Source organism: Erpetoichthys calabaricus, chromosome 4 (genome assembly GCF_900747795.2).
Source record: "Erpetoichthys calabaricus chromosome 4, fErpCal1.3, whole genome shotgun sequence".
NCBI classification, from domain to species: domain Eukaryota; kingdom Metazoa; phylum Chordata; class Cladistia; order Polypteriformes; family Polypteridae; genus Erpetoichthys; species Erpetoichthys calabaricus.
In genome coordinates, this window is record NC_041397.2 from 131,104,362 (window position 1) to 131,123,665 (window position 19,304).

The 19,304-nt window shown below is 38.2% G+C and overlaps 1 protein-coding gene across 3 annotated transcripts in view; it reads right to left on the reverse strand.

Moving 5' to 3' along the window:
• sytl5 (synaptotagmin-like 5) overlaps positions 1–19,304 on the reverse strand; it is a 464,560-nt gene that overhangs the window by 14,662 nt on the left and 430,594 nt on the right. For all 3 annotated transcript variants that reach the window (XM_051927103.1, XM_051927102.1, XM_051927104.1), the window contains 4 exons: positions 14,530–14,708; positions 4,449–4,551; positions 3,013–3,174; positions 1,195–1,303 (listed from right to left, as the gene is read on the reverse strand). In XM_051927103.1, the coding sequence (XP_051783063.1) occupies positions 1,195–1,303; positions 3,013–3,174; positions 4,449–4,551; positions 14,530–14,708 (553 nt within the window). The remainder of the gene's footprint in view (positions 1–1,194; positions 1,304–3,012; positions 3,175–4,448; positions 4,552–14,529; positions 14,709–19,304) is intronic.

Genomic DNA, 19,304 nt, shown 5'->3' on the forward strand with positions numbered 1-19,304 from the left:
ATATCTTATGACTTGTTTTGTGAACTGTCAAATTAGTTGTTTTAAGAGTTTTCATTGTAACACACAGTTCACACTGTGTTTCGTGAATAGAACGGGACGCTTTCTCCTTTGTCCTCTTTTATCATGGCCTTGTCCTACTTTATGATCTTCGATGTCCTCTTTTGGGTTCGCAGATATCTGGTAACCCTATGTGAGATTTCGTTCAGGATATGAGGATGTAACCAATGTGAAAAAACAAAATGAGCTTTTTTTATTTTGTGCAGGAAGAGACTAAACTAAGATACGATATAAGGGTTCAGGTTTAGGAAAGGAATAAAAAAAAAAAAAAAAAAGAGGTGGATGCCAGTGCTACTTTAAAATCCGTTTTTTAGCCAAGGAGGCTGGATGTGAGAAGGATTGAGGCCACCAAGATTGTTTGGTTGGCTAAGAGTTAAGATGCCCCAGGTTACAAAACATTGCGTCAATATAAAAGTGCCTTAGGCATGTTCAAATTTCATCATTATTTTGGACTTGTTATATTAATGAGTTATGTTGGGCTGAATGGGATGTTCTGGTCAAAATATTTTACTACTTTTTTTTTTGGTGCATTAGACAGTAGAGTAATCAGTAGATACTCAAGTAGTAGGACACTCAACCCCAGTTTTGCTTCCACAACCCTTAATGTGTAAAAGATTCACTGGTAGAAAGAACACCTGGCTCAAAACGGCTTTTGGCATACACTAGACAGAAATGACCTGAAACTTGTGCTAGCTGGCTCACTGAAGCACTGACACTTTATTTATTTTGTATGTGCATTTCTTTTCACTTCATGGTATTATACACTTTCTGTTACTGTTTTATATTTGTAAAGTGATTAGTCACTCATCCCCACTCCACATATGTACTTGGGAAATGTGGTTCCCGTGAACAGAATGAGGAGGAAACCTAAAGACATTAGGGGCCTAAGAATACATCATCTCAATTTCAACAGTTGGCTTCACCTCCTTTCTAAAATTCACCATAGCTCCACTTTATTGTTTCTTGTTCATTTGTTTTTGAATAGTCCAAATGGAAACAGGAAAAAAAAATCTTCTTTTCTACAGCTACCGATCGTCTGTTCAGGTTTATAACTTTGCTGTTTGGTACACAGCATAATTATTTCCAGAGCATTCATATCATGTATATAAAAATCTTATACCAGAGGTAAGTACTTACTGGGGAATTGCTCTAGTGGCAGTGTTAAATTTTTCTCAGGTGGAACATACCGCAAAGCCACTGTCAGCTCTCCTTTATACTGTAGGCAGGCATCTGTCAATGCGTCGGCCTAAGAAGCAAGTGAGACAAAGAGACATCAGCAACTTTAGCACTTTTAGGGCATTGTTCTCATAGGCGTTGCTTTGCTTTTTTCCCCACCTACTGTTTATACATAATAAAAACCATTCATTTATACACTTTCTAAAGCAGATCATAAGATTATAGACTTGTGAGGAAAAAAAATAGTGATGCTCCAAATAATCAGCTGATTTTCACCCAAAATGGCTCAATAAGTGATTAGTAAATTAGCTTTTAAAAAAAAAAAAAAAAAGCTTTTTTTAGAACCGGCTTGTTTAAGGTTTACTGTAATGCAGATGTGGTACCCTTTACACAAGATATTATGGTGGTTAAATCACACATGCCATTTTGCTGCTAAACGTCCTATAAACACAGAGATGGCAATCAGACTTTTGGAGAGAGTGAAGGTAGGAATATTGGCTTTCATATTAAAGTGAGTGGAGTAACAAAATGAGAAAAGGCAATCTGAGGAGTCATTACGTGCAGGGAGAGGTCAGTAGTGTATAAGGAAAAAGAAGCACGTCTAGAGTACAGGTTTTAAAGAGAGTGAGTTCACATCTTTTTATTTTATCTAGCAATTAAAAGGACACTTCCTTGTCTGAGTGTGAATAGTTATTTTAGCACAGCAGCTTATATTTTTAATTAGAAAACAGATAAAGATGAATTCACCCTCATTGCTCAGTAAAAAATAAACGTGTCAGCTTAACAGCCAGTTATGTCAATTTTATGAGTAAACTTGTTAAGCACATTAGCCTTGTATCTTCTTAATAAACAAACATTTTATCAGAGCTGTGTAATTATGACAAGAATATTTAGTCTTTTATGACATGTTTATTATAGATAATTGTGTACATGTTTTATTAGTTTAAAAAAGTACATTTTAAGGGGATTTTTATTTATTTTAGGTTTTTTTAATAAATATGAACAGGCATCACCTTTGGTCAGTTGTTTAATTATAAAAATGCCACTTTAATCTAGAAAGTAAGACTTCTACATGGCTGGTTATGGAAGCATAGTGTTTTTTTTTTTATAATGAAAAGAAACGTGGATTGTCCACTTCTAGTAACATGCAATCAGTGATCAGGATTAGCGCTAAAAAAACCTGATTGGAACATACCTAGAAAAAAATTAATCTTCACCAGTTATATAATTTAATAAATTAATATAATACATTTTTTTTTTAAACTAATCAAAAATTGAAAAAATAAGTCTATCTATAAAAGGCATAATAAACTTTATATACCAGTGGTAGACGTCCAGGGATGTGTCACGGTGTTGGTGCACTCTGGCAATTAAAAGCATATCATTTGACTAAAACTGTATTGCAACCAATGAGTATTTAAACCTGCCTACTGATTATACGTTCACTTATTTTTTAGGCCTATTTATTATAAAATGGAGGGACTGGCATCTGTCCTATTGTTAAGTGGGAAGCAGCCCTGGATAGAGTGCTGCTGTGTCTCTAACACACTTACATCGAGCCAATAAGGAGTCACAAATGAGCTTCAAATGCAGGCCCAGGCAGCACCATGGCTGGGATTTGAGTCTGGGGCCGTGGAGCTGTGAGAGTCGGAGCTTATTACTGACCACACTCCACAACAGCTACTGTGTAAAAAATATAGTTTGATCAATTCATTGACACTAGCAAACACAACAGCACTACTGTACACAGTGGGAATATGAATTTTCCTCTGCACTCACCTTCGGCTGCAGTGCAAACCACTCTTCTGTCTGATTCTCAAACTGCCAAGAATCAAAGGGGATCTCCACCTCCCCCAGGAAGGCATTGCGCCCAAACCTGTCATTGTGCCAGACTGACAGCTGCAAGGTCCGAGTTTCCAGCTGCGAGTGGCTGATAACATACTGTAAAAGAGCAAGAAATGAAATCATCCTCTCAGTGAATGTCTTTGATCGTTGCTTTCTTACCATAGCTTTGCTCATTACCTCAAATTTTGATGGTGTTAATGTCATAAATATTGATGTATATAAAAATTCAACAGTGGGTCCCCTGCTATAAAACACACTGTTATAAGCTATTTCACTTACATCACATCGACTGTTTGCAACAATGGCTATCTAGCTATTAAGCTTTTTCTCAAGGTGGGGAACACAAGAAAATCTACTGGTAAGGAATGAATGCTAATATTTAAAACTGTAGAACTGTAGATTACTGTATATTAATAAAAACATAGCTAACAAAGACAAATCAAATTAAATTGAACAGATCCACTTGCAGGTTCTCACATCAAGTCAGCTAATGGCAACACTCCACAACAAGGCCTGGACTGAAAAACTTAATGTTCATCACTACTTACAAGCAAAAGGTAAGGAGAAAAAAAAATAGGTAACAAAAGTTAGCACAGTGAATAAACCAATATAACTGCAGTTTATTTGCTTTTTAAATGTATAGATATTCTTGTGCAATGTATTACATTACATTGACACAACACTTAATTTGTTTAAGCTGAAGACAAATTTTGGCATAATTTGAACACATTATTATGCAGAGATTGCTGTTATTGAAAGTTATTCTCATACCTGTTTTATCCAATATAGGATTGTTTTGTGGGCTGAAGCCTATTAAACAGATCACTGGACGGTATGTCAGTCCATCACAGGACACACTCACATACATCTAAAGTTGCCAGTTGGCAAACTTGTATATCATTTGGGTTTTGGAAAACCAGAGTACCAGGGAGAACATATAAAATCTGCATGGACAACAACCCAGTGTTGGATTTAAACTAAGGACAATGGATATTGTTTATGCTACCTTTCTTTATTTGTATTTAGTGGAATTGCAAACTCACTTAAAAGCAGAAATGTTTTACAGTTACATCACTGGCAAGTTAAGTGACTTTGGCTCAGAGTCTCCAAGTAAGTTTGTGCTGCAGCATGGAGTGACATCCTTTTGAGCTACAGCCACTAGAACACCTGATAGTAGAACTTTAGCAATTCACTGATTAGCTTGTGCTCCAAGATATTATAACAGAACAAATCTAGTTTGTGAATTTTTCTTTTGTAGACCCCTTTTGGGTTCCTAGTATTTGCTTTATTTTTGAATTGCACGGCTCCTTTAGGTTTGTTAGCACTGCACTGAAAGCAATGTAAAGAACTGTACAGTCTGTATACCTTACCTTTAATGTTTCATTGTAGACCGGATCAGTGGTGTTTACTTTAATCTTCGTCTTTCTCTTGCTCTGGCGGGATTTGTCAGGCAGCAGGTAAGCCTTCACATATCTGAAAACAGAAAAAAAGTAAAAAGGTGGGTTTATTATTGGAAGACCAGGGTGCCCCCTACAGGTGATGTACCACACATAGTAAACAGGGAGATGATTGCTGGAGGGATTATTGTCTTTGTGCCGGCCTGGGAGTACCCAGAAATTCCCCAGAGGGGACTGGAAATTGTTGCAAGGGACACAAGGAAGACTGATCTGCCTGGCTTGGGCTTACTGACAGTGCAATCCTCACCAAGGTAAGAATATGGAAAGAGAGGAAGAGTTTATAGTAATTATGAGCGTAAAGTAAAGGCAATTTAAAAATTACTCTGTAACTGCAACATATAGTAACTGATGCAGTACAATAGGTTTGTGATGGCTAATGGGCAAGTAAGAGCACTGGCAGTGAAACCTGATGAAACTTACCAAAGGATGTTGGCTCTTTGGGTACTCATCTTGTGCAAACTTTACAGTACCAAGTCATCATGCTCTATGGTGTGGGTAGATCCATAACTGATATCCAAATGTGTAGCAACAGCAGACAACATAATCTGCCATGTTGATGTGGGCTTGTGTGTGTAATACTAATGGTCGACCAGAGCAAGCTTCATCTGTTATACTTGTTCTTCCTGCTTTAAACCTTTCTACCCATTCATAAACGTTTTGTTGAGTCATGCTGTTTTCACTTTTGTGCTGAGCCATCATCCTTTGGTGCATTTCCACAGGTTTTATTCCCTTTGTGTAAATAACAATAATCACCTAGAGACAACACCAAACTCAGCTTTGTAGGACACAAAATCTCAACTGTTGTTTTCCCAGAACAAAAGTGGAAGGCGGCTGTACACCATGATAGAAAAAAAAAAATAAAAAATTCAACGGTTAAATAACATGCCATGCACAGAATACACTTGAGCTCCCTATATGCAAATCATTCAGTCATTCAACTTAAAATTTTTTCTTGAGTGCATTTATCTCATTTAAAATTGTCCAAAAATGAAGTCAGGACAAGATGCAACCTGTCAGCATTGCAATTGAGCTCCAGCCTCACTGGGCCACATGTTCTGGGCGTGCACCATATTAACAACATTTTGGACAAAAATTTTTGCGTGTCTACCAGACCGCCTTGGTGTCACAAACACTCGTAACCCATTAACAGCTGTGTTTGGTGATGGCCTTAAAGTGGAGAAGGACAAACCAACTGTAATTGCCTTTACTTCACGACAAGCACAAGACGTAGACTTATTTTGCACAACTGGAAGAATCCCACCCCGCCACTTGTAAGTCAGTGGGTAACCGATGTTCTTTAATACTTGAAATTCAAAAAAATCTAATTCTCACTTAGAGCATCTGTTCAAAACTTTTTAAAAATATGGCTAATGTAATCAATAACATTTTAGAATAAGCTTCCATTTCTTGAAGAAGGATGCCCTTCTTTTCTTGCTCCTTTTATAGAGTAGCTGCAGTTGCTGGCTCCTCTCTCTTTTGCTTGGGTGGGGGTTGAACTTTACTTTGATTTGTTAAATTTAACTTGACTGTATGGAATGTTATCTGTTTGTAATTAAAATCAATAAAAATATAAAATAAATAAATGTTTAAAGTGAGGAAAAATAATCTACACTATCCTGAAAACACCCAGCACTTCTTAAAACGATAGAGGTGGCAGCATCATGGTATGGCCATGCAATTCTGTATTAAGTATGAATGGTCTGCTGTTGTAGAAAGCATAAAATGAGCTTTAGTGTAGTGCAAGGCATGTGATGATATTAAATCATGATATGCTTATTTATTATCTTCTTTTTTTCCCATCAGAAAATATGAATTTTTTTTTTTAAATGGAAAGGTCTACAAATAACAAAAAAAGGGTGGTCAACACAAACCTTTGTCTCTGTTTTAACTGAATATGACATTAATTTTCATTTCCAATAAATGTGTTCTATCCAAAAATTGAAGTCCAGTATAAGGTTTTAAAAATTTTTACACCTGGGAAAAGAATTTAGTGCATTAAGACTTAAGTGCATTAAAAGTTCAATCTCATAATGGGCTTAGTAACTTCATTATCCATATATAGTATAATGCAAGTGTGTTATGCGGAATATCTGTCTTTATAAGCATAGCTCTCCCTGCATTAGTCAGAATTTGCCATTATGAGCTGAGCTGTTCATATTTCATGCTCCCTTAGAATTACTGAATAAAAGGTGGGCCCACTTGTACAGTGATTTAACCATTATATAAAAGAAAATCCATGACAATTTTGTACTTTGCTTGCTATAAACACTGAAGAATATACCTATGACTGACAACTGCTTCTGATTATTGACAAAAAATTATTAGCAGAATTTATTAAGCTAAAAGGACTCCAAGAAGATGGCTATTTTGTACCACAGTATGGTTTACTCTGATCCCCCAAGCCAATCTATCCAACCAGGATGACCCTGGAAGTGGTGCAAGCACAGAAGAGAGGGGGTTGAGTCGGACTAAAAGCTGAGATCAAGAGCTACAGTACACCACCTCCTAGGCTATCCCTTACAAATGTTCAATCCTTGGAGAACAAAATGGATAAGGATCAGGCTACTACTTTCTCTAATATGTGAAATAAGAGGCTGTGGCACCTTTACTTTCACAGAGACATGGCTTCACTTACTGAGCTACTGAACTAGACAGATGAGTCAAATTTCATGTAAACAGGATGAAAGACGCTGGTAAGAAAGGGGGCAGATTGTGTGTCAGAACGTGTCAGCCTTTCTCTCTACCAAGTGAATTCACAAGCATTGTGACTACCACTGTTTATATTCTCCCCAGCAACGATACTAAGAATGCAGTAAAAGAATTGTACGATACAATTAGAAACCAAATAGAGACAAACTGATGACAGCTTTATTGTAGCAGACATTGTTAACCAACATATTTGGTGTCCTACAAGGATTATCATCCACAATGGCCGCAGAGCCATCACTCAAAGTCATGCTAGGCACTAGGTGCACATTTCATTATTTTTTTTACCAGCCTTCTCCCACATAATTACAAGAGTAAAAAAAAACAAAGATATGGAAAGATTGGGCAGACGTAGCTCTTCAGGAATGCTTCAGTAGCACAGACCAGAGTATATTCAAAGATGCTGCTAAGCTAGGGACACAAAAGCATTGACGAATATGCATGAATAGTTGCTGCCTACATCAAATGAATTAAGGATGTACTGACCACAAAACAATAATAGTGTTTCCCAGTTAAAACCCCAACCCCAGAGTCTGCACCAGCAATTATCTCCAGCACTTGTGGCAAACAGTGCAGACCATCACAGACCAGAAAATCAAGATTTGTGTGCTGCACTTTGGAACACTTCTAGCCAGATAAGCAGAATAGTTTTTAATGTCTGTGTTGACTTCCTCAACAGAGGAGCCGCCAACACAGTTCTCTTCAGAAAAACCACTGCAGAAGTGAGGAGAGCAGTGCTGAAAGTCAATGTGAAGGAAGAAGACAACATCCCTGGCCAAGTACTCTGAGCCTATGCTAGACAGCTAGCAGACATCACCACTGTCATCTACAATACAAGAGTGTTAACTGTCCCCTTCTGCTTCAAGATAGCAACAGGAATCCCAGTACCCAGCATGACTGCAGCAAAACGTCTCAAAGACTCTCGTCAAGTTGCACTTATGTTATTATAGTGAAGTGCTTTCAGAGGCCAGTTCTCTCAAAATATTACAAGTTATTACTAGTGTTAAAAATGTTACTTTGATACATCTGCAGCTTCAAAGTTTGCTAATATTCTAAATAATCAGTCAGTTTGTAGCGATTATCTCAACAACACTAATAATGACAATAACAAGGTTGGAAATTTTTATGCCAAGGTAAGATTGGTAGCTGACACAGTCACCCCGAGAAGACTGTTAAGAAATCCTCCGGCACTGTTATACCCTGTAAAACCCAAAGAGTGAGTTAGAGAACATGTCAGAGAACTGTGTAAATGGAGAAAACTAAACTCATAGTCCATTATGAATTATTGAAGGCTAAAATAAATGAATATAACAATGCAGTCCTATTTCTCTAAAATTATAATTGATAATACTGGTAATCTAAGAGTTTTATTCTCAACTATTGATCATCTTCTAAACCCAGTTTATTCACTGGAATGCCTCCTTAAAACTGCTAGAGAAACTTGTGAGGCTTTTGCTATATTTTTTTTAAACACATTATTAATGACATTAGAAATAATATAGTATATCCAAATGAACCCCAGTATTCCATTTTAAGCGAGTTAAATTGTTTTCCAGAATAGGTCAAACTGAACTATGTAAAATAATTTCTCGGCTAAAACCCTCCACTTGCCTCTTTGACCAACATGCTTTTTCAAAGAGGCTGCTGATGGCCTTATTGATAATGTACTTGACAACTCATCATTAGATACGGAGGTCTTACCTGACTATCTTAAGACTGCAGTTTTCAAATCCCTGCTCGAGAAAAACAATCGTGACTCCTCTGTTTTCGACAATTTTAGACCAATATCTAACCTGCCTTTTTTTACGTAAAATTCTAGAATAGGCAGTTATTATGCATTTCAATGAATACTTGTCAAGAATAGCATGTTTATTCAAGTTTCAGTCAGGTTTTAGAACAAATCACAGTACAGAAACTGAACTTGTTAAAGTAGTAAATGACTTGCAGGTAAATGCAGACAGAGGGTTTATCTTTTCTCATCCTCTTAAATCTGGTGCTGCATTTGATACCATTGATCACAATATTCTTAGAAATCACCTTAGTCAATGGGTGGGCCTCTCTGGCAATGTCTTAAATTGGTTTGAGTCTTACTTAAGAGGTAGGACCTTTTTTGTTAGTTGTGATTATACTTCGAAGCCCCTGATATTGTATGTGGTGTACCACAAAGATCTTTCCTGGGTCCACTGCTCTTTTCAATCTACATGCTTCCATTAGGTCAGATTATCTGAAAGACACACAACTTTATATATCTACAGCGCCTGATGACCCTGATGCTCTTGCCTCTCTGATCCTGTGTCTTACTTGTATTTCCGAATGGATAAGCAGTAACTTTCTCAAACTTAAGTAAGGGGAAAACATAAACCTTAGTTATTGCTAAAAACAGATATAATAAGGGAATTAGAAAGAAACTTGATCCCTTAGGCTTAAAAGTCAAGTCAGAGGTAACAAATTTAGGGGTAACTATTGACTGACCTAAATTTTAATCACGTATTAATTAGATTACTACGACTGCATTTTTTCACTTAAGGAGCATAGATAAAGTTAGACCTCCTATAACTTTGAAAGAAATTAAAAGTTAGTGCACACTTTTGTTTTCAGTCAACTCGATTACTGTATTGCACTCCTAACAGGACTATCTAAGAAAGACATCAATCGGTTACAGTTAATGCAGAATGCAGCAGCCAGAATCTTAACTAGAAAAAGAAAATCTGAGCACATCTCACTAGGATTAACATTGTTACATTGATTACCCGTACCACTTAGAATTAACTTTAAAATGCTACTAATGGTTTACAAAGCCTTAAATAATCTCACCCTGTCCTATATTATGGAATGTTTGTCCTCTTAAACTCCCAAGTCGTAACTTCAGATCTTCAAATGAAGGTCTGCTTATAACTCCAAGAGCAAACCTGAAAAGAAGTGGTGAGCTGGCTTTTTGCTGTTATGTATCTAAAATTTTGAATACCAAAAGAAATTTGCCAGGCTAGTACCGTAAAGCAATTTTAAAAAACTGCTAAAAACCCAATATTTTAAAATGGCTTTTTCATAGCTACATTTTAGTTCTATCACTATTAGTCTATATGCACATTGAATTCTCATTTTCCTCTGGGTTCTGCAGTTCCCTGCAAATCTCTACTATTCTCTACTGTCTTTTCTGGTTCTTCTGTGGTGGTGATCTATGCTACTGCCACCACCACCACCTGATCAACGTACTCACAGACTGCCCTCTGTGTTTATGGATTGAATGGTGGGTGTCCCAGATGTCCACATGACCATCGTCAACATTTTTTTCCATTTGAATCCTAAAAACCATAAGGACTGATTTAGACCATCTGTGTTAGGTAGAATGCCTATTGAGGGCTGGGTGATCTTTTGGCCTTGGAACCCCTGCAGATTTTGTTGTTTTTTATTCTCTAGCCTAACTGGAGTTTTTGGGTTTTTTTCTCTGTCCTTCTGGCCATTCATCCTTACCTTGTTCTTTGTTACATACTGTATATTATTGCCTAATCTTGTTTGTTTATGTTTTATATTAATTTCCTTTTATTTAATTTTGTAAAGCGCTTTGAGCTACATTGTTTGTATGAAAATGTGCTATATAAACACAGTAAATGTTGTTGTTGTTATCAAAGACAGGATTCCAGCCAGTTTACAGCCCCACAACATGCAAACAGATCTGCAGTTCCCAGTACACTGCACATGACTGTTACCAAACACATTCTTGTTTATCATGGCATAAGAAGCTGGAACATATTGGATAGCTGGTCAGACCCAAAAGTGAGAATTACACTATATTCTGGATTCTATATATTGTGTAAGAATGTTATGCATAGACCTTAGTTCTGCCTTTAACACTATCATTCCTGTGAAACTCACAACTTTGAGACTTAATACCATTTGGTTTAATTGGATTCTGGACTTTCTGACTACAATCAGCCAGGCTCGTCAAATGTGCCTCCTCAAAATGAATTCTGAATAGGTGAACTTACTAGGATATGTGCTCATCCCCATAATTTATATTATTTTCACCAGACATAGAGAAATGCCATCAAGATTACAAAAGACACCACTGTTATTGGGCTTGTTACTGATGATGGTAAAACACTGCGTAGGGGGGAGATCAAACATGCCTCAGCATGGTGGGTAGGTAAAAATATGACCTTGATTGCCATCAAAACAAAGCAATTAATACGAAGAGAGAAGACACGCAGCCCTACCTACATCAGTGGAGTTGAGGGTGAAAAGCATGGAAAGCTTCCAATCCCTTGGAGTTCACATTACAATGCACTTTATCTGGTCCCTGTACTCCTCTGCTCTTGTGAGGAAAGCTCACTTTCTTTTTAAGGAACCTTGTCAAGGAAAGACTTGCACCTCATGAACTTTTACAGAGAACATTGCTTTTTTAAGAGTGCACTGACCAGTCACATCAGTGTTTGGCAGGGGATCTGTAAGATGTCTGGTCATATGGCACTGCAGCAGGAGGTAAGACTGACCAGTCCATCACTGTCATCCATCTTCCTTCCATCAGTGACATTGGTGGAAAGAGATGCCTATGAAGAATCTACAGGATCGTCAAGGACAGCATGCACCCTAGCTTTAGTCTCTTCTTTCTCTGACACCTAGGAGGTGCTACAGGAGGATATGCTGTTGCTCAATCAAATAAGGAGACATCATCTTTGGTCAATCTGTAAAACTGTTGAAACTCTACTCTCCCTGTTACAAATGCTGTCAACCCCACAAACAAACAAACAAAATATGACTCATGATTTATTAATGTTCTGCCATTATCACTTCACAGAAATTAGATGAAATGCTGATATTAGGTACTTAGTCGCCCTTTTGAATGCAGAAGATATGGGCAAATGTAAGGACCTGCGTGATTTTGATAAAGGCCAAATCGTTATGACCAGACCCCATGGTTAGACCATTTCTGAAATGGCAAGTCTTGTAGGGTGCTCATGGTCAGCACTGACAGTGGTCCAAGGGGGGGGGGGGGGGTGGGGGGGGGCGGGGGGATGGGGAAGCGTGAACCACCAAAATAGGTGGCCAAGACTTCACTAATGTGAGAGGTCAATAAAGGTTATCCCATCTGGTATGGATCAACAAAAGGACTACCGTGGCACAAATCACTAGTCATTTTAATGGGGGTTATAGGAGTAATGTGTCCCAACACGCAGTGCCATCAGACCCTGTTGCATATGGGACTGCATAGATACAGGCCAGACTGCTCTTACTAACTTTTGTCTGTCGTTCAAAGTGCCCACAATGAACATGCAAGCTCATTGTTGAAACTGGACCATGGATTAATGGATGGTGGCCTGGTTGGATGAATCTTGTTTTCTGGTGCAACATATGGACAGACAAGTATATGTGCATTGGTTACCTGGGGAAGAGATATGAACAGGGTGCACTTTGGGAAGAAGACAAGCCAGTGGAAGGAGTGTGGTGCTTTGGACAAGATTCAACTGGGAAATCCTTGGTCCAGGCATAGATGCATACCACCAATCTAAACATCCTTGCAGAGCAGGTACTCCCCCTTCATGGCAATTGTATTTCATGATGGAAGTGACATCTTTCAAAACAATAATTTGTCTTGACACACTTCACTGGGAAGGGTTTGAGGACCCTGATGAAGAGCTCAAGGTGTTGCAGTGACCTCCAGGTTTGCCAGATCTCAATCCAATCGAGCATTTGTAGGATGTTATGGAACAGCAAGTCTGATGGGCAGCGGTTTCACCATACAGCTTACAGGACTTAGAGGATCTACTGCTTATAGTCTGGTGCCACCTTGTACAGTCCATGCCTAGGAGTATCAGAGGTGTTTTGGTAGCACATAGAGGAGCAACAGCATATTTGGAAGGTGGCCTTCAATGTTTTGGTACCTGAACTGTAGGATGACAAAAACTATATAATATTTGGAAATTCATTTTCGGTGTTATTTTTAATTAATAAAACAACAATAACCTAGGGGAAACTACTTGCATAAACAAGTAACATATAAATCTCTACTTTTCTCAACTTGTACAAATCCATCTTCCTTCTGCAGATTTTGTGCTGCTTTAAGAGCACTGAGTTTACCTCAGGACGCACCTATAAGCTGCCACCATCTTCTGGAGGTAGGCCAAGTGCTTCTGCTCTCTAAATATTTTTTAGACACGATGTGCGAGCAATCAGTGAGCAGTCAGCCAAATCATATATATTTATAGAACATAATCATCCAACTGTCCACATTTCTTTTTATATTATAAACACTTGGAGGACTTCCAGCTGAAAATATAAATGCATGTGGGAAAAAGGGAAGACAAGCATGGCTACATGTTTATGTTAGAACAACTAATAATTCCAAATGTCCTCCAAAGTACAAACTGTCAACTTTCTAGTGATACCTACCTCAATGACTAGCTGGCTGGCTGCTGATGGCATCAAGTCTAAAAAGGATCTTCATTCTTTATGATTTAGCACAATAAGAAATGGCCTGGCAGTGTCTTTAAACTAAATGGCCATTATCGTAGTACTTTATGACAATATAGCAGTTTACCTTTTACTATAATTTACAAGGGACAGCATGACATACACACTTAGATTTATAAATCTATCATTTGTTGAGCAAATGCAGACTGCAGAGTCTGCGTCTAGAAGTGATCAGTCATCAGTTACTCCTCTGACTCGATCCCCGTAAAACACCAGGAGAAAATTCAGTGACTAACACAGCCAATGTACTCGGCATAATGCAGAGAATTCTAATAAACCGTCTCATTTGACGAGTACACTGGAGGAGCTTTAAAAAGGCTGCATTTCAAAGGGCCTGCACAAAAGTCTGACTATTTGCGAATGAGTAAAGCACACATGCAGCTAAATCTGTAAAAATAAATGGAGGTTTGATTCTGTTGCTCACTTGGAACTTGTAGAACAAATACTTTAAAGATCTGCAGTTATAAATTTATGTGACAGAAGCACACATAACAGAAAATGTCAGTTAACATAATGTGGTACATAATGTGATGTAACTTGTTAATTTGAATTTAAAAAGCTTAAAATGCCTAACTGCCTGGTACTTTATTTACTGTATAGAGTTTTAAAGGAAAGCCATTACATTTTTCTCACATTTTTGTAAAATCTGAAGAGCTTAATGATGGACAGCTATTAGATGGCAGTTTCTCTCAATAATGCATAGACATGCCTATGGCATTTATATCCAAAATATATCGGTTTCGTTGCAAGATGAAACAAGAGCATGCCACACTAAATTGTTCATACAACAAACTTGTTACGGATAGTAAATTGTTCTTACGGGTCAGTTCTTTGCTTTTTCTCATCTGCAATGGCCAGGTTACGGCACTGCTTCACAAGAACATTTAGTGCTCCAGTTTTGTAGCTGTATGAGATGTTGAGAAGAATCTCTCCACTGACGTTCACATTACCGTAGTCTCCAGTCTCGCTGTAAACACTCATCATGCTGTTTAGACTGGTCTGAAAAAAGAAAACAGACACATAAGATTAAAAAGTTGCTTCTCTACTGAAGACGGTTCAGGTCTTGCGTTTTTTTATCCTTAATTAATTGCACACATACAATACCAATGCTTTCAAAAGTTCTGAGGATGTGGACAAGTATAACATGTCTTATGATAAACTTGTAACACAAGTAAGTAAAAGCATTAGAAGACTGAGACATAATCCCACCATATAAACATTTGGCTATATGCAATATTAATGTCATGTAATTTGATATCTAATGATGGCTTTTTAATGTAGAGTTTAAAGGTGGGCTGGAAAGCTGTGCCTGGATGACAGCCCAAGGTAATGGATGGACAAACTGCTTGCATAAGCCATGTACTCCCCCAGTACACTAGGTGGCAGTGTATACTCAGACTGGGCTCCCTCAAGGCTGCATGGGAAGTGCACTTGGTGCATGGAAGCTCCTCTGGATCCACAGGAAGGAGCTCTTAGAGGGCAATCTCCTAAACCTTAGCCATTTGACCTGGAAGAGCTGCTGAGGTGCACTTACAACATGCTAGAAGTACTCCCAGGTCCAACCTTAAAAGAAGTGTCTTGTTCTCAGGCGAGCTGGCATTGGATAAAGGATCACCCAGAGTGCAGGTGGAGAAGGAGAATAAATTGTGTGTTTAAAGGAGGCAACCTTCTGAAACTGAGACTTGTGCTCTGGGTTTTGGGTACACGATGACCCCACTGTTCACAGCTGATTATACTTGTTATTTAGTAATGCCCTTCTATGAAGTATAGTTCTAGTCACTAGCAGTTCAACTATGACAGGAGTTGTGTACTATGAAGTCCTCAATGATGCACCATAATGTAATGGACACCCTCTCCTCACTCACCCCTAAGTCACAAAGACCGCTGTTACAAAGTGGAAGTGACACACTGTAAGCCATAGCCATTTGCCGATTAAATTTCCACAGTTGCCCAAAAACAAGTGCAGGAAGATAAAATGTTGAATAAAATGAGTTGAATCATAAAATGTTGAAGTAACCCTCAAATAAAGATGGCTGAATGGTATTGATCTATGGGTACTTATAGACACCTGGTCTGCTGCTTCTTAATAATTGATAAGCATTATCAATTCATGTGAATTAGAAAACAAAAACCTTCTGAGTCCTTCTATCAAGTTCAACATCAGCCATTCAATGACTGATCACAGTACTCACCAATGTCAATATCTGATAGAGGTGATGCACAGCATCATAACTTAATACACATCTGTCAAAGGTTTTCTTTTTCATACTACACCAATTAACATTTTATTTGTAGTAATATACTGGGAAACACCTAGGACCTTTAGTCCTCCCAAGACCAAGTTTCCAGTCCTAGTAGTTTGCGTGTACCAGGCGGTTGCCACACTGAACTTGCTTGATACTTGGCAGATGCCAGAGCTTTCATTCTTCTTCTTCTCATCATGAAAACAGCTTCTACAATTTGCTTCACACCCATGTCACTGTCACTGATATCAATGCGCTTTCATTTTCTCTTTGGCATGTCACCTTCTTGATCAGTTTTTCCTACACAGTTTGCCATAAAAAATTACCCAAAAACTTTTACCAAGCTTACTGCTAGCCACATTTTTAGTGTCACCAGCATGTATCAGGTCATAAGCTTTTGATTAATATCGAGGTTCTAGCCCCAATGGTTTATGTGTAATTGAGTGACAGATAAATCACAACCCTTAGCATTATATATACATATATATATATATATACTAGCCATGCTACCTGTCAAAGAATAATTAAAAAATATTTGCTATCTCTTGCCCTAAGTACACTTTCAGCTACTTTCCTCGATGTTCGTGTTTATGAATGTCCCTCTTTTCAGTGTGTTCCCGTAAAACCTGTTTCTCTGACACAGTTGTTATTTTCAGGTTTCTTGCACCCTGTCCCCTTTTATACTTGCTATCTTTGAAGGTGACTCTCCGCATGCCTCCTGTGCTGTTTGTCCTCCTCATTTGTCTTACACCTGCACTTCCTCTTTCATCACATCACCAAAGCCAAATTGACCAATCAGATTGCTCAGAGGGACTGGACACACAGACTTTAGTGGTTAATTATAAAGTATGTATGTGTATATATACTAGTATATACTATATATATATTTATACACACACACACACACGTATATATAGATAGATAGACATACACAGGCCTCTCTTCTTTTTGCATATTTCCATTTTCTTTCCTTCTTGTATATATCATAATTTCAGAAGACTTCTCATTCATTGCCAGCTTTTGCACCCCCTCACACAACAGCCCACCCTTATGCCTTAAGACAAGATCAGACTGAATGTTGTCTTAGCTTTTTCCAGAATGGTACAACTGAATCACTGGGTACATCACACTACATGTCCCAAGCTTGAGGTGTGATTGTCTACAACTCACTAAAATTATGGAAATGAAGGCTATGACTAAAATTGATGGATAAGTCATGTAGTTGTAATGTCAGCCTTTACTAGAACCCAGTCACTGTTAGTTTGTTAGTCTTTAGGACTCATTGGTTTGAAGCTCCCAATATGTCTAAACACTATTTTTTCACTTTTATATTTCAGATCCCCTATTCTTGTGCTTACTTTACTTTTTAGCTATCTCTTCTGCATGTGCCATCTTGATTCTGACTATACTGTGCTGTCCATCTGCTTTTACTAAAGTATTTTTTAAAATGTTTATATTATGTAGGTAAAAGTATTTACCTGTGATTTAACATCTATTTGTATTACAGGTTTTCATGCTGCCAAATTATATATTTGTGTATGCTTTACAATACTATAATTAAGATTATATAAATGTATATGTATGTGTATGTGTATAATGGGAAGTCAAGCAAAATGACACCTTTTATTCGCTAACTGAACAGATTACAATATGCAAGCTTTCAAAGCAGCTCAGGCCCCTTCTTCAGGCAAAATGTAATCAATGTGTAATGCGTGTATAGAAAGTGTACGTGGCATTTAATTGAATTTATTCTTGTACAGTACCCTTGTCATTTGGTAAGCACTGGCATATTCAGCTTTATTCGCTGACCCCTTTTGTGTAATCTGCTGAGCAGTGTGGACTAAGCTCTGAATTCACTGGTGATCACCGTTCAGAACTGTCGGTAAAGAAGTTTGTTGTTTTCTTCTTTATTGAACATTTTATACATCAGCACTGGGCCAAATCATTTGGGCAGAATAAAGGTAAGCCTTGGTTTGACAACTCAGGAGTTTAGCAGGACACACAGTAGCTATGGAATGAATATCAATTGATAGCTGGACCTGCTCATTTGCATTTAATAGCTGACAAAAAAGTTTATAAACAGGAGAGGTCGGGAAAAGGTCCATAATCCATGAAAGACACACATAGTAAGGGAACTGGAGGTGCCTGGGAATGGAGGCAGCCCATTGAGGTCAAAAACAAACGTGGAAGCTCCACTTCTTCTGGTCACATGTCACTCAAAGCCCTAATTAAAGGAGATGCTGGACAGAGAGCTGGCAGTTCATGTCAGGCCACAAGGCACTTTGCCTAGCACTAGGTGAGCTCACAGCCATATCAAAACTGCTGCTAAAGGAACTATTGTGATGATGGTGTAGGAGCTTCACAAGAAGATAGAGAGGCTGAAAGAGACCAGGACTCTGATACCCTTAGTGCATTACCTGTGTTTGTGCTTTTTTATTGGTCTGGTTTCTTTTCTTTTATTAAAATCTAATTCTGTACATAATGGAAAACCTGATACAAAAGACTGTGTTCTAGTTAGCTGTTAAGTTAAGCAAATGCATAAACGTCTTCAGCTTAACTTAAAGCAGTGCATACAGAAACACAAATCTTATGTCACTGTAATAGTTATTATGGATGCTTTCCAAAGAAGAAGAAAAACAATCTGTGACAGGCATCCATCCATCCATCTTCTGAAGTTTCTGTTTCTCATTTTAGAGTTATGGGGTGACAGAATCTATTCAGACAGCAATGGAATCCTGGCAGGAGCCAAACCTGAATGGGATGCCAGTTTATTATGGGACACATTTGTGAATGCACATCCACACTCACTCAGACAGAACCATTGCTATTTAACCTCACACACACACACACACATACACACATACACCTACCTTTTGGAAGGAAACTACATTGTCTTAAGAAAACCCAAGCAGATATGGCAGAACACCACGGAATGACTAAGCAGAAACTCCAATCCAAGGCCCAGTCCAGAAATTAAAAATACACTAGATATTGTCAGTTTCCCCCAGAAATTTTAATCTTTCATGTAATCCATCCATCTCCTAAACCCACTTCTCTAGAGCAGGGAAGCTGGAGCCTTTCCTAGCAAGCATCAAGCAAGAATACTCCCAGAACTGGATGCCAGCTCATTGCAGGGTGAACACACACAAACATCTGGGGCTGATTTAACATCCCTAATCCACCTAAACTTGCATGTCTTTGGACTGTGGGAAGAAACCCACACATACACGGTGAGAGCATTCATACGCCACACAGGGAGCACCCAGGACTTGAAAACTGGTCTCAATGTTGTGAGGCAGGAGTGCCACCACTGTGCCAATGCTCTCTTTCATATAATTCTTCCATTATTTCT